The sequence below is a fragment of the Dendrobates tinctorius genome, unplaced genomic scaffold (assembly GCF_039654945.1).
Source record: "Dendrobates tinctorius isolate UK_male_01 unplaced genomic scaffold, ASM3965494v1 ptg000151l, whole genome shotgun sequence".
Classification (NCBI taxonomy): Eukaryota; Metazoa; Chordata; class Amphibia; order Anura; family Dendrobatidae; genus Dendrobates; species Dendrobates tinctorius.
In genome coordinates, this window is record NW_027361818.1 from 10448218 (window position 1) to 10462988 (window position 14771).

At 45.0% G+C, this 14771-nt stretch overlaps 1 protein-coding gene across 6 annotated transcripts in view; it reads right to left on the bottom strand.

Moving 5' to 3' along the window:
• LOC141050243 (ceramide-1-phosphate transfer protein-like) overlaps positions 1 to 11720 on the bottom strand; it is a 51192-nt gene extending 39472 nt beyond the window's left edge. The window contains exons 1-2 of one of the 6 annotated variants that reach the window (XM_073547113.1): positions 11523 to 11720; positions 5597 to 5679 (exon numbers count right to left, since the gene is read on the bottom strand). In XM_073547113.1, coding sequence (XP_073403214.1) covers positions 5597 to 5679; positions 11523 to 11628 — 189 coding nt within the window. In that variant the 5' untranslated portion in view covers positions 11629 to 11720. Of the gene's footprint in view, positions 1 to 5596; positions 5683 to 11522 lie in introns of all 6 variants that reach the window. The other 5 variants (XM_073547111.1, XM_073547110.1, XM_073547109.1 and 2 more) reach the window with 5 other exon arrangements.
• Between the last annotated feature and the right edge of the window lie 3051 nt (positions 11721 to 14771).

The window sequence follows — 14771 nt, forward strand, 5'->3', positions numbered from 1 at the left end:
GGCTCTGGCTGACGGGATGATGTGGGATATTAGGGGTAGTAGTCCGGTGGCTCTGGCTGACGGGATGATGTGGGATATTATGGGTAGTAGTCTGGGGGCTCTGGCTGACGGTATGATGTGGGATATTAGTGGTAGTAGTCCGGTGGCTCTGGCTGATGGGATGATGTGGGATATTAGGGGTAGTAGTCCGGTGGCTCTGGCTGATGGGATGATGTGGGATATTAGTGGTAGTAATCCGGTGGCTCTTGCTGACGGGATGAAGTGGGATATTAGTGGTAGTAGTCCGGTGGCTCTGGCTGACGGGATGATGTGGGATATTAGGGGTAGTAGTCCGGTGGCTCTGGCTGATGGGATGATGTGGGATATTAGGGGTAGTAGTCCGGTAGCTCTGGCTGACGGGATAATGTGGGATATTAGGGGTAGTAGTCCGAGGGCTCTGATGGGATATGTGATATTAGGGGTAGTTTGGTGGCTCTGGCTGATGGGATGATGTGGGACATCAGGGATAGTAGTCCGGTGGCTCTGGCTGACGGGATGATGTGGGATATTAGAGGTAGTAGTCCGGTGGCTCTGGCTGACGGGATGATGTGGGATATTAGAGGTAGTAGTCCGGTGGCTCTGGCTGATGGGATGATGTGGGACATCAGGGATAGTAGTCCGGTGGCTCTGGCTGACGGGATGATGTGGGATATTAGTGGTAGTAGTCCGGTGTCTCTGGCTGACGGGAAGAGATGGGTTATTAGGGGTAGTAGTCCGGTAGCTCTGTCTAACTGGATGATATGGAATATTATAGTGAATGTGGCTATGTGGAGTGGGCGGGGCTATACACTCAGCTTTATATATATATATAGATATAATCATTTTAATTTGTTATAAATAACCGTAATTAGTTACTATGCCCGGGCAGCGCCGGGCTCTTCAACTAGTATTTATATAAAAAAAAGGCAAAAAAAATTCTTTATCATCATAGCGTCGAACAATAAGTGTGATAAAATGTGATAAAAAGATATACAGTCATGGCCAAAAGTATTGACACCCCTGCAATTCTGTCAGATAATATTCAGTTTCTTCCTGAAAATGATTGCAAACACAAATTCTTTGGTATTATTATCTTCATTTAATTTGTCTTAAATGAAAAAACACAAAAGAGAATGAAGCAAAAAGCAAAACATTGATCATTTCACACAAAACTCCAAAAATGGGCCGGACAAAAGTATTGGCACCCTCAGCCTAATACTTGGTTGCACAACCTTTAGCCAAAATAACTGCGACCAACCGCTTCCGGTAACCATCACTGAGTTTCTTACAATGCTCTGCTGGAATTTTAGACCATTCTTCTTTGGCAAACTACTCCAGGTCCCTGATATTTGAAGGGTGCCTTCTCCAAACTGCCATTTTTAGATCTCTCCACAGGTGTTCTATGGGATTCAGGTCTGGACTCATTGCTGGCCACCTTAGAAGTCTCCAGTGCTTTCTCTCAAACCATTTTCTAGTGCTTTTTGAAGTGTGTTTTGGGTTATTGTCCTGCTGGAAGACCCATGACCTCTGAGGTAGACCCAGCTTTCTCACACTGGGCCCTAAATTATGCTGCAAAATTTGTTGGTAGTCTTCTGACTTCATAATGCCATGCACACGGTCAAGCAGTCCAGTGCCAGAGGCAGCAAAGCAACCCCAAAACATCAGGGAACCTCCGCCATGTTTGACTGTAGGGACCGTGTACTTTTCTATGAATGCCTCTTTTTTCTCCTGTAAACTCTATGTTGATGCTTTTGCCCTAAAAGCTCTACTTTTGTCTCATCTGACCAAAGAACATTCTTCCAAAATGTTTTAGGCTTTTTCAGGTAAGTTTTGGCAAACTCCAGCCTGGCTTTTTTATGTCTCGGGGTAAGAAGTGGAGTCTTCCTGGGTCTCCTACCATACAGTCCCTTTTCATTCAGATGCCGACGGATAGTACGGGTTGACACCGTTGTACCCTCGGACTGCAGGGCAGCTTGAACTTGTTTGGATGTTAGTGGAGGTTCTTTATCCAACATCTGCACAATCTTGCGTTGAAATCCCTTGTCAATTTTTCTTTTCCGGCCACATCTAGGGAGGTTAGCCACAGTGCCGTGGGCTTTAAACTTCTTGATGACACTGCGCACGGTAGACACAGGAACATTCAGGTCTTTGGAGATGGACTTGTAGCCTTGAGATTGCTCAGGCTTCCTCACAATTTGGTTTCTCAAGTCCTCAGACAGTTCTTGGTCTTCTTTCTTTTCTCCATGCTCAATGTGGTACACACAAGGACACAGGACAGAGGTTGAGTCAACTTTAATCCATGTCAACTGGCTGCAAGTGTGATTTAGTTATTGCCAACACCTGTTAGGTGCCACAGGTAAGTTACAGGTGCTGTTAATTACACAAATTAGAGAAGCATCACATGATTTTTCGCACAGTGCCAATACTTTTGTCCACCCTCCTTTTTATGTTTGGTGTGGAATTATATCCAGTTTGGCTTTAGGACAATTCTTTTTGTGTTTTTTCATTTAAGACAAATTAAATGAAGATAATAATACCAAAGAATTTGTGTTTGCAATCATTTTCAGGAAGAAACTGAGTATTATCTGACAGAATTGCAGGGGTGTCAATACTTTTGGCCATGACTGTATGTAAATAAAAAAGGTACCACTGAAAACACCATCTTGTCTTGCAAAAAACATGCCATCATACAGCTCCAGCAGCAGAAAAATAAAAAAGTTATAGGACTCATAGTAAAGCGATACAAAGATATATATATATCAAATATATATTTTTATTTATAAAAGTTTTTATTCTGTAAAAGCCTTAATGCATAAAAAAGATATAAATGTGGTATCGCTGTAATCAAACTGACCTGAAGAATAAAACTACCTTATCAATTTTACCACTAGCAGAATGGCATAAAAGGAAATAATTCCTGAATTTTTGGTGTTTGTTCATTCTGCCTCCCAAAAATAGGAATAGTAAGCGATCAAAAATGTAATGTGACCAAAAAAGGTTACTAACAAAAAAACATCAGCTCGTCTCGCAAAAAACAAGTCCTCAAATGACTCTGTCAGCAAAAATAAACTGGATGGAAAAACTTGCTTTTGCAATAAAAAGCATCTTTTAGTGTGTGACAGCAGCCAAACATAAAAAGCCTTATATAAATCTGGTATCGCTGTAATTGCACCAACCCGAAGAATAAACTCGTCTAATCACTTATACCGCGTAAAAAATAAAGATATTGAATTCTTCACCTGCTGTTGATTTGTTCATTCTGCCTCCCAAAGATCACAAGTAAGACTCTGCTCACATTTATTCTGCACTCTACACTGAGCACTTACACCCAGGTTTCTATCTAAATCTCTGAAATGCATGATTCAGACAGAACCCCAACAGAAGATTCCCTATAATGAGGCAGATGGAGGCTGTCTGACCTGTAAAAAAAAAGAAGTCCCCACTCAAGTCCGTCATCTGTTAACGGAAATATAGGTTTCTTCCACGTTACTGGTAGTACAAAGGCTCTGGAAAAGCAAAATGGCTCTTCACCTTCTAAAAGAAATCACATGAATTCTGTGCTTCAAAATCCAAATGCCCCCTCCCTTCTGAGCCCCAGTGTGTCCAAACCACATTTAGCACCCACATGTTTGGCATTTCTGTAGTGATGAGAGCCCGCCTAATTTACAAATGCATGTTTCCAGAAGCATGAGCTGGGCATAACGTACTGGTCACTACAACGAACTGGTCACTACAACGTACTGGGCATTACAGTGGCAGTTTGCAATTTTCAATCCAACTCATGCATTGCTGTTTGTATATGGAAAACACCCATGGAGACAAAATCATCACTAATCCTATAGCTAAATTACCAAAGGGGTATAATTTCCAAAATGGGGGTCACTTGAGGGGGGATTCTGCTTTTCTATCACTTAGGGGCTCTGTATGGTGAGTCCGCAAACTATTCTAGGAAAATGTGCGTTCCAGGAGGCAAATAGTGCCCCATCACTACAGAGTCTCGCTGTATGGCTAAGCAATATTGCACAATACTGAACCCTGCCGTGCGCCCTAACAGTTTTCCCTCACTTTTGGGTTCCTGCGTACTCAGAAGAAATTGCATAACAGATTTTGCTGTCCATTTTCTCCTATTACCCTTGTGAAATTAAAAAAATGGTAAAGAACATTTTTGTGGGAAAAAAAATGATTTTTTTTATTTTCATGGCTCAACATTACAATCTTCTGTGAAGCCACTGGGGGTTCAGTGTGCTTACGACACATCTAGTTAATTTCCTTGAGGGGTCTAGTTTCCAAAATGGGGTCAGTTGTGGGAGGTTTCCACTGTTTAGGCTCTTCAAAACGCGACAGAGTTGCCTTCAGTCCTTCTGTCATAGAAGAATCATAGAATCATAGAAAGAGTCATAGAATCGTAGAGTTAGAAGGGACCTCCTGGGCCATCTGGTCTAACCCCCTGCTCAAAGTAGGATTCACTAAATCATCCCAGTCAGATGTCTGTCCAGCCTCTGTTTGAAGACTTCCATTGAAGGAGAACTCACCACCTCTCGTGGCAGCCTGTTCCACTCATTGATCACTCTAACTGTCAAAAAGTTTTTTCTAATATCTAATCTGTGTCTCCTCCCATTCAGTTTCATCCCATGTGTGCCCAAGCAGTAATTTTCCCTCACATATGGGGTTCACATGCTCAAGAGAAATTGGTAAACAAATTTTGAGTCAATTTTCTCCTGTTACTCTTGTGAAAATAAAGTAAAATTTTTGTAAAAAGTTAAATGTTAATTTTTTCCTTTCACATTGTTTTAATTCCTGTAACACATCTAAAGAGTTAATAAACTTTTCAAATGTGGTTTTGAGCACCTTGAGGGGCGCAGTTGTTAGAATGATGTCACCTTTGGGTATTTTTTGTGATATAGACCCCTCAAAGTCACTGCAAATGTGATGTGGTCCCTAAAAAAAATAAGGTGTTTTAAATTTTGTTGGAAAAATGAGAATTCGGTGGTCAACTTTTAAAACTTCTAACTCCCTAAGAAAAAAAAAAAGTTTAATTGTGCTGATGTAAAGTAGACATGTGGGGAATGTTATATATTAACTGTTTTGTGTGACATCACTCTCTTAACCCCCCCATTTCCACTAAAGTTCCTTCCTGCCACAAAATGACCTGCTCACATCATTTCAGTTGTCTTCTCATTAGCGCTGGAGAAAGCGTTAACAAGGACAAGGTAGCTGATATCATTGTAATTCACACTGAATTATAAAAGCAGAACCAGGGGCTGGTGCTTGCAATCATTATCTTCTTCTGTTAATCATGTTTGCCTACAAGGAAACGCCTGCAGTCAGGCTAATCAGGAGAAATACTCGCAAAAATATAACATTTATTAACTCATATCAATAAAATAGTCATAGACCAGAAAAAAGCCATAACTCCGTATAGGACATATACAAATAATAGAACTTTTGCTAACTATAGAGCTATGTCCCCAGTGAATAGGTATGGAATTGATGAGTTTTGGTTCAGTTTTTGAATATTCCTAGTTCCCGGGTTATTCCGGCAGCTGTGCGGTGTTGTGCATGTGCATTATACACTTACTTTCATGTCCTGTTTCTGGATGACGTCATTCGCGGACTGCACACAGGGTTTCCCGTCTTTCATGCACTCGTGGAGGGCTGGATCTGCTATAACCATAGGTACAAGCTATTAAGAAATCTCCATTTACAACACTGTATAAGTTTGCAAAACAAATAATCTCTATACTGTATGGACACATATATTCACTGCATGTCTAAATATTACACGGTGCAGATATAGACATCATGAATGGCTCCTGTGCACAAACTTATAAGGACTCAAAGCTTTCCAGCTGTCAATTCAAGCCTAGAGACAAGGCATTTCTACAATGATAACCAGTAAAATGGATCAAAGTGAAGACTGTAGACTCAAATAGTCAATTATTTTTTTCTTGATAGTGCTGCGCTTTTTTCCGGTCTTGCTATTTCCAACCCTTAGGGTCCTGTCACACTAAGCAACGTACCAGCGACCCCGACAACTATACGACCTGGTCAGGATCACTGGTGCGTCGCTACATGATCGCTCGGGAGCTGTCAAACAGGCAGACTCACCAGCGATCAGGACCAGCGAGGACGCTGGTATCCAAGGTACACAGCGGGTAACTAAGCGACGCACGCGCTTAGTTACCCGATATTTACCTTGGATACCAGCTCCCAGCGTCTGCTTACATCGCAGGGAGCTTGCTGATTGTTGGTCTCCCGCTGCCACACGTAGCGATGCGCGCTGGCCAGTGGGAGACCAACAATCAAAAATGGCCCAGGACATTGCTGAGCAATCAGCGATACCCGGCGGGGAGGCCGGTCGCTGATGCGGGCCACACACAGCGATATCGCTGGCAAGTTCGCAGGTGCGTCACAAAATCGGTGACTCATCAGCGATCTCGCTATGTGTGACGGGGCCTTAAGTTTAGGGTAGTATCATCCCCCTGATGAAGCTATTGCGAAACCTGTGTTGGGCGCAAACATCTCGGGCGATGTGGTTTGTTTGATCCAGTCTTATTATGTTTGCTGTTTCTTATCTTTTGTCTCTGTGTGGTCTCTTATGTGGATGCATTACGAAGTACTTGTTCCTTTCATGCTTATGAGGGAGACATAGTCATCTATGCCATAGTATGCAGGATATGATATGTAGCACGCCTTTTGCGCTCTGCAGTCACTTTTTGCACACTTATTATTGCACCTTATTGGACATCTCTATATAGTGTTATATATCTTTCATTATCAATCCAAATAACTTTTTAGGAACTATTTTATGTAATAAGCACTTTTCCCTACATACTGGTGCTTCTCACAAAATTAGAATATCATCAACAAGTTAATTTGTCAGTTCTTCAATACAAAAAGTGAATCTCCTATATTCTATAGAGTCATTACACACAGAGTGATCTATTTCACGTGTTTATTTCTGTTAATGTTGATGATTATGGCTTACAGCCAATGAAAACCCAAAAGTCATTATCTCAGTAAATTTAAATAATTAACAAAAAACACCTGCAAAGGCTTCCTAAGCCTTTACAAAGGTCCATTAGTCTGTTTCACGAAGTTCCACAATCATGGGGAAGACTGCTGACCTGACAGATGTCCAGAAGGCCATCACTGACATTCTCCACAAGGAGGGTAAAGGCCCCATTACACACAGCGAGATCGCTAGCGAGATCGCTGATTTTGTGACGTCACAGCGATCTCGCCAGCGATATCGCTGTCTGTGACATCCAGCAGCGACCGCCCCCCCCGCCAGGTATTGCTGATCATGCAGGAATGTCCTGGGTCATTTTTTGATCGTTGGTCTCCCGCTGGCCAGCGTGCATCGCTGCGTGTGACAGCGGGAGACCAACGATCAGCGATGAAGGGAGCTGGTATGCAAGGTAAATATCGGGTAACTAAGCGCGCGCGTCGCTTAGTTACCCGCTGTGTACCTTAGATACCAGCGTGCTCGGCTCCCGACTGTAACTGACTGGGGAATGAATGGAGCAGCCGGAGCCTGCACAGTAACTAGCGGTGACGTCACCGCTCATCACTGTGTCAGCGCTCTGCTCCATTCATTCCCCAGTCACTTACAGTCTGGAGCCGTTGTAATAGCAGCGTTCCGGCTGTAAATGTATTAACCCCCGAGATGGATTTACGCCATGGGACGTGACTGAGCGCCGGACAGGTAATTATAGATTTGTTTTATTATTTTCCCTTTTTTTTTAAGAAGATCGATGGCTTCGCTAAAGGAATTACCTGTATAATAAAGATTGTAAAAATGTGTGAGTTGTATTATTGCATTAAAATAATTTATTCTTATTGTGTGTGTTTATTTAACCCTTTCTTTACTGTAAGATTAGTAATGGATCGGTGTCTTATTGACACCTCTCCATTACTAATCCGGGCTTAATGGCACCTTATTACCCCACTTGCCACCTCTACAGGGCAAGTGGGAAGAACAGAGCAAAGCTCCAGATTAGGCGCATCTAATAGATGCGCCTTTTCTGGTCAGCTGAGGGCTGCTGTTTTTAGCCTGGGGGGCCAAGATCAATTGCCCCTTACCAGCCTGAGAATAGCAGCCCTCAGCTGTCGACTGTCATGTGCCCCATCCTGTGTGACACGGCCAGCAGGCCGGTAACTAATACAACAGGACACGGCACGTGTAATTGTCCAGTGTGACACGGCCCGCAGGCCGGTAACTAATACAACAAGACGCAGGGAATAGGTAAACATTTACAACAGTGGGCCCTGCGATAGGGAACGGGGGACGTGGATACTTCCTGCACTCCCCTGAGTCAGTGTCCCTAACACTCCTAACGTTCTCTATACAGGCTCCTCACCTGTCGCCGATCAGGATACCTGTCACCCTAGCACACCCTACACCTATTCCTTACTAGGGAGCTGGGTGGTGCAGGCACTGGCCCCACCGCTGTACTAACACCAACATGAGGAAAAGTGACAAACGGAAACACTGATGCACTTGCTCCTGGCAACAGAGTCCAACACCTGAGTGCATCTTCCACTGTGTCCAACACCTGGGTGCAGCTTTACAGCAACAGCGTCCAGCACCCAATTGCCGCATTGGAGCAACAGAGTCCAGCACCTGAGTGCAGCTCCAGCAACAGTGTCCAGCACCTGAGTGCAACTGTCCAGCAACGGAGTCCAGCACCTGAGTGCAGCTTTCCAGCAACAGTGTCCAGCAACTGAGTGCAGCTCTACACCATAGCTGCCACTCCACCAAGCTTTGCAAGAATTCTTCACTGACACCATAGCTGCCACTCCAACATGCTTTACATGAACTCCTCGCTGACACCATAGCTGCCACTCCAGGACTCTGACGGAGCTGCCTTGGACTCTCCTCAGCTCCTTCCTTCACCCAGGATGGTTGGAAAAGACCAACAATATCACCAACCTGAGTGAGCACAACTGACACACCTTTATTGAGTAAACACACCTGTTAGTGATTCCCGTGCAATTACACTAACCACCACCGGGGACAAAACTATCTCTAAAAACACCAGTGCAATGACCATACTGGCCACCGGGGGCAAAACTATCTCTAAGCACAAAGCTTAGAGAAAGAAAAAAAAAAAAGGTTACCAGTGCTCCTATCTGACATGATCCAGCATGGATCATGACATCGGCTTTAGTCAGGGTGGTTGTCAAAAATAGGGGGGACCCCACACCGTTTTTTAAAATCATTTATTTAAATAAATAAAAAAAACCAGTGTGGGGACCCCTCCATTCTTCACAACCAACCTGGCTGAAGCTGACAGCTGAGGGCTGCAGCCCCCAGCTGTAAAGTTTCGTCTGGTTGGTTATGAAAATGAGGGGGAACCCCACGTCGGGTTTTAATTCATTCTTTTCTCCTGTCGGCAGGGCAGGAGAGCAGAATGTCAGCCGCGGTTAGCACCAGCCAAGCTTTTTGGAGATGGAAATTTCCTTCTCCAGCAGGACTTGGCACCCGTCCACACTGCCAAAAGTACCAATACCTGGTTTACACACAACGGTATCACTGTGCTTGATTGGCCAGCAAATTCGTCTGACCTTAATCCCATAGATAATCTATGGTGTATTGTCAAGAGGAAGATGAGAGACACCAGACCCAACAATGCAGATGAGCTGAAGGCTGCTATCAAAGCAACCTGGGCTTCCATAACCCCTCAGCAGTGCAACAATCTAATCGCCTCCATGCCATGCTGCATCAATGCAGTAATTGATGCAGAAGGAGCCCCGACCAAGTATTGAGTGCATTTACTGAACGTACATTTCAGTAGGCCAACATTTCGGATTTTAAAATCATTTTTCAAGCTGGTGTTATAAAGTATTCTAATTTACTGAGATAATGACTTTTGGGTTTTCATTGGCTGTAAGCCACAATCATCAACATTAACAGAAATAAACACGTGAAATGGATCACTCTGTGTGTAATGACTCTATAGAATATAGGAGAGTCACTTTTTGTATTGAAGAACTGAAATTAACTTTTTGATGATATTCTAATTTTGTGAGACGCACCTGTAACTACTGCACTTCTGTTGGTGACTGTGGTATTGCAGAAAGGAATTGATATTTTTAGACATTTACCAAATTTAGGAAAGTTATTTTCCTCCTATTGTAATGCTATGGCTGGTGCATGTTGTCCTCTTCTCCCTCCATGCAGGGACATCGGCCTACTCACCACCCCGGGCTGTGGCGTGGTTCCCCGATGTGCTATTGTCCCTGCCTGGCGTGCGCTCCCTTACTCTTAGAAGGCCAGCGTGCCCATATTGTTAATGCCCTTTGCCTGTCACTGAGAAGCATTTAGCATAATTAGTACACCTAAAAGATGGCTCCCAGCCAATAGCTTGGACTCCTTCTGTGTAAAAGACTCCTGCTCTCTTAGTGAGTCGCCAAGCAACATGTTTAGTCACTAGGTAGATGGTGTTTTACCAGTGAAGTTGTGAGGCCCCTGGTACCGGTGCAGCCAGTGTCCTGAACCTAAATCGCTGATCATGTTGCGGCCAGGCTCCTGAACCCAGATCCCTGGTCCCATTGCAGCCATGCTCCTCAACCCAAATCCCTGATCCCGGTGCGGCCATTGCTTGAACATTGACCCCTGGTCTTGGTGAACATCTGGCAGCCGCTTAGCTACACCCCTTCCTAGGCAGGCTGACCTTGTGGCACAGTGGGTCCACAGATACCCGTGCACCACCGCTGGGTGTAACACCTAGCATCTACTGTATTTTAATTTGTCCTGTAACACTACACCAATTGGTGTATTTTGGAGACATTTTTTAGATATATTTTTTATCAGTGGATTAATGTAACAGAACCACTGATTTCTTCTTTATAAGATTGTCTCCACGTACATTTTTTAAATGCTTTTATATGTTAATAATATAATTATGTCTTTGAATTATTTATGCTATGTGCTCAATTTCTTTATAGGTTTAATAATTGTATATTTTAGTTTACCCTTGTCTCAGTAGCTTTGGCAAAATTCTGTAGGTTTCCAACCCTAAGTTTCCAAATAATTTAGCTGGGAAATATTGCAACCAAGCTGTAAACCATCTGGAAGGAAGCTCAGCCAAGATCTGAGCTTTAAAGATGATGGTCTTGACAATTGAGCAATCATCCACTACCATGAACTAGACATGGACAATGCCAAGGAATCATCCCTAGAAGAGGGTTGCAGAGAACTGACTAACCAACCTGACATGTGTCTGGATGTCTCTTCAGATTTTGGCTAAACTCTCAGAAGAAAAATTACCCACAATGAAGAGTTTGGTTGAAGAGACTTAGGCTGATGTTAGAGGTTCGGTTCAAACAAGAACCGAGGAAACCTTGCATTGCTCATCGTATCCCTTCAGGTTAATATGGGGGCATGGTGCCATCTTATGTCTATAACTGGATAGCGAGACATTTCATACATAATGGATCTACTGCCTAGCAGAGGCCATGCTCACCCGCCAGTATTTATGTGCCTGTTGGCTACTTACGAAGCTTTATGGAGCTCAGGTATAGAAACAGGAATATCACAGTCAGTGGGATAAGCAGTCGGAAGACTTTGGGGCAGCTCATGTCCAAGAGGGCTGCACACGGCATGGTTACCTCCAGCGCGGTGGACCGTCCATGCTGCAATGGTTGGAGTATCCGGATTCTGCTGCAGTCAGGTCACCGTTTCACAATCCTACTGAGACTGATAAGAAATGAACCTTCACCACTTATATCAGTTTACACAGGAACACAGGCAGCAATAGTGATGGATCAGCTGTAAGGTGACGAGATGTCCTCAGTCAGGGAAAGACCTTTGTCACTTGTCGTTTATACAGCAAGACTTTCTGACATTGGAGTACAGGAAAATAGCACTATTACAATTGGGGTACAGGAAAATAACACTAGTACACTCGGGGTACAGGAAAATAACACTAGTACACTCGGGGTACAGGAAAATAACAGTAGTACAGTCGGGAAAAAACCTACAAGAAGCAAAATAAACAAAAACTCTGCTATAACTAAATAAGTAAAAAGCAAAAGTGCGTTTAAATAACAGAGTTCTTAGTAAAACGATTTTTGATCAAAAAAAGCATAAAAAACATCTCACAATCACCAAGGTGACCCTGATCGAGACAGTCCTACACTGTATAATATTAAAACCTTACCCTGTGTCAAAGTTGACCTCAGTGTGTAAATAAGGGCTGTGAGAATCATGTGGGAATAGTGGATGAGGGCAGGTATATCTCGCCCAGATTCCTTTCCTATGTGGCCTAGTCTGGTCAGTATCGCACCTGCTTACTAATGAATAATGGGAGGTGGATATAAAAGGATGCCAGGTGGTTGTGTGAGTGTCTCAGCCTGGGAACACAGAGAGCCTGTCTGTGTGAGAGACACACGTGAGTGAAAGCAGTGCCCACTGCAACTGTGGTTTGGCTGGACGAGAGAAGCCCGCCAGTTGGTAGTTAGGTGGTACCTTGTTTAGTTAGTGCCGGACAGGCAAGGATTTGTTTTATGTTTTATTTCTTTATGCATTGCTTTCACCATTAATAAACCTGGCCCAGTGTCAGTTACACCCAAATCCCAGCTCTGCGCCTGAATTTCATGCTGAACGCACGTGACCTTTGACCCCAGCAAAGCCGATCCCGGAGTGTTTTATCACATTGTGGTGGAGAACGCGGGCATCACGTTGCAAGCATGAGCATGGAGGACGTGGTGAAAGCGCTGGTACAGTCCACCGCCGTCCAGCAAGAAGCTAATCGGGTGATGATGGCCCAGCTGAAGGAGTTGGTGAACATGACAGCTACCGATCGTTCGCTTCTCCAGCAGGTGGCGCAGCGCCTGGCAAGCCTACATGAGGTTAACCTGGAAGCCGAGTCGAGAGTGATTCACGTGAGTCGGTACTGGCAGAAGATGACGACCGAAGATGACGTCGAGGCATACCTGACCACCTTTGAACGGACGGCGGTGTGAGAAAAATGGCCGAAGGCACGATGGGCCGGCCTGATTGCCCCGTTTCTTTCCGGTGAGGCCCAAAAGGCTTATTATGACTTAGAGCCTGAAGCTGCGCAGGACTTTGACAAACTGAAAGCCGAGATCTTGGCCCGGCTGGGAGTGACGACCGCTGTCCGTGCACAGAGAGTGCATCAATGGACTTATCAGCCGGATAAACCACCGTGGTCACAGATGTTCGACCTGATCCACGTGACGAAGAAGTGGCTACAACCCGAGGTGCTGACAGCAGCAGAGATAATCCAGAGAGTCGTCATGGACAAGTACCTGAGAGCTCTACCGCCAGCCCTGAGGAAGTGGGTAAGCCATGGAAATCCTACGATGGCAGATCAACTGGTGGATCTGGTTGAACGTTACTCCGTGGCGGAAGGACTCCGAGACGATGCTACCCCACCTCGTTCTTCATCGTCTCCACGTGGAACCGGTAAGACTGTTCCAGGGAGTAGGGGAGATGGAAAAATCCCTAAGACAGTGGGGGAGGAAAACGGGACTGCCCGCACTGCGAGGCAGAGAGTAACGAACTATGGTCTAAGCAACGGGCCCGTTAGGTGTTTCCGCTGCCAAGAAATGGGACACATCATTGCGAACTGTCCGCTCACTACTGAACCCATGCAGTGCGACGTCACAGACTCTAAAAACCGCATGTCTATGGTTGCACGGGTAGTGAGTGTGAATACTGGTCAAAAGAAGGTGGAAAAACACTTGTGTGATTTAACTGTTGATGGAAAAAATGTGGTGGCATTGTTAGACTCGGGAAGTGTGGTGACTCTGGTGAAGGCCAGTCTGGTGTCAGCCCCGACTGGACCATCAGACAAATTTTCTGTAACGTGTGTGCATGGAGACACCTGTTCGCACCTCACCACGGTCATATGCATTACTACTTCCTATGGGTCTGTGCAACATAAAGTGGGACTCATCCCGGCGTTATTGCATGATGTTATCCTGGGCCAGGATTTTCCCCACTTCTGGCAATTGTGGGAGAATCAGTTGATACCCCAGGGTAATAATGTACATGATTCTTCTCCCCGGGCGCGTGTGGGTCCCGAACCCCTGGAAGAGGTCTCCCCGGGAGACTCGGGGGAAGAGTCTGCTGGAAATGACCTACAGTTCCCGTTTTCAGTCATGGCGGGTGATACGGAGGAGACTGGGGAAGAGGAGGAGGCCGACAGCCGTCCACCTCCCCGTTTGCCGGATTTAGAAGTTCAGAAAGATGACTTCCAAAGCGAGCAAATAAAGGATCCTACCCTTTCTCAGGCTAGGACAAATGTAAAAGTGATAAATGGGGTACCCGTAGAACCTGGCTCTAGGCTGGCATATCCTTACATGGTTCTGGAGAATGGTTTACTCTATCAGATAGAGAAAAAGGGGGAAGGCACGGTGCAACTATTAGTCGTGCCAAAACCCTACCGGCGGCAGGTGCTGGACCTGGCCCACGGACATGTGATGGGAGGTCACCTGGGTGTCGAGAAAACCACCGAAAGGATATTACACTGTTTTGTTTGGCCAGGCATGCATCATGATGTTCGTGTATATTGTGAGTCTTGTCCTGACTGCCAAGCCTCTGCACCTAAGCCCCGGTTCTGTAGCCCTTTGGTACCCCTACCTATTATTGAAGTCCCGTTTGAGAGGATTGGGATGGATTTAGTTGGGCCCCTTCCACGGTCTGCACGTGGACACCAACATATCCTGGTCATCTTGGATTATGCCACTCGTTACCCGGAGGCCATACCTTTGCGTAACAC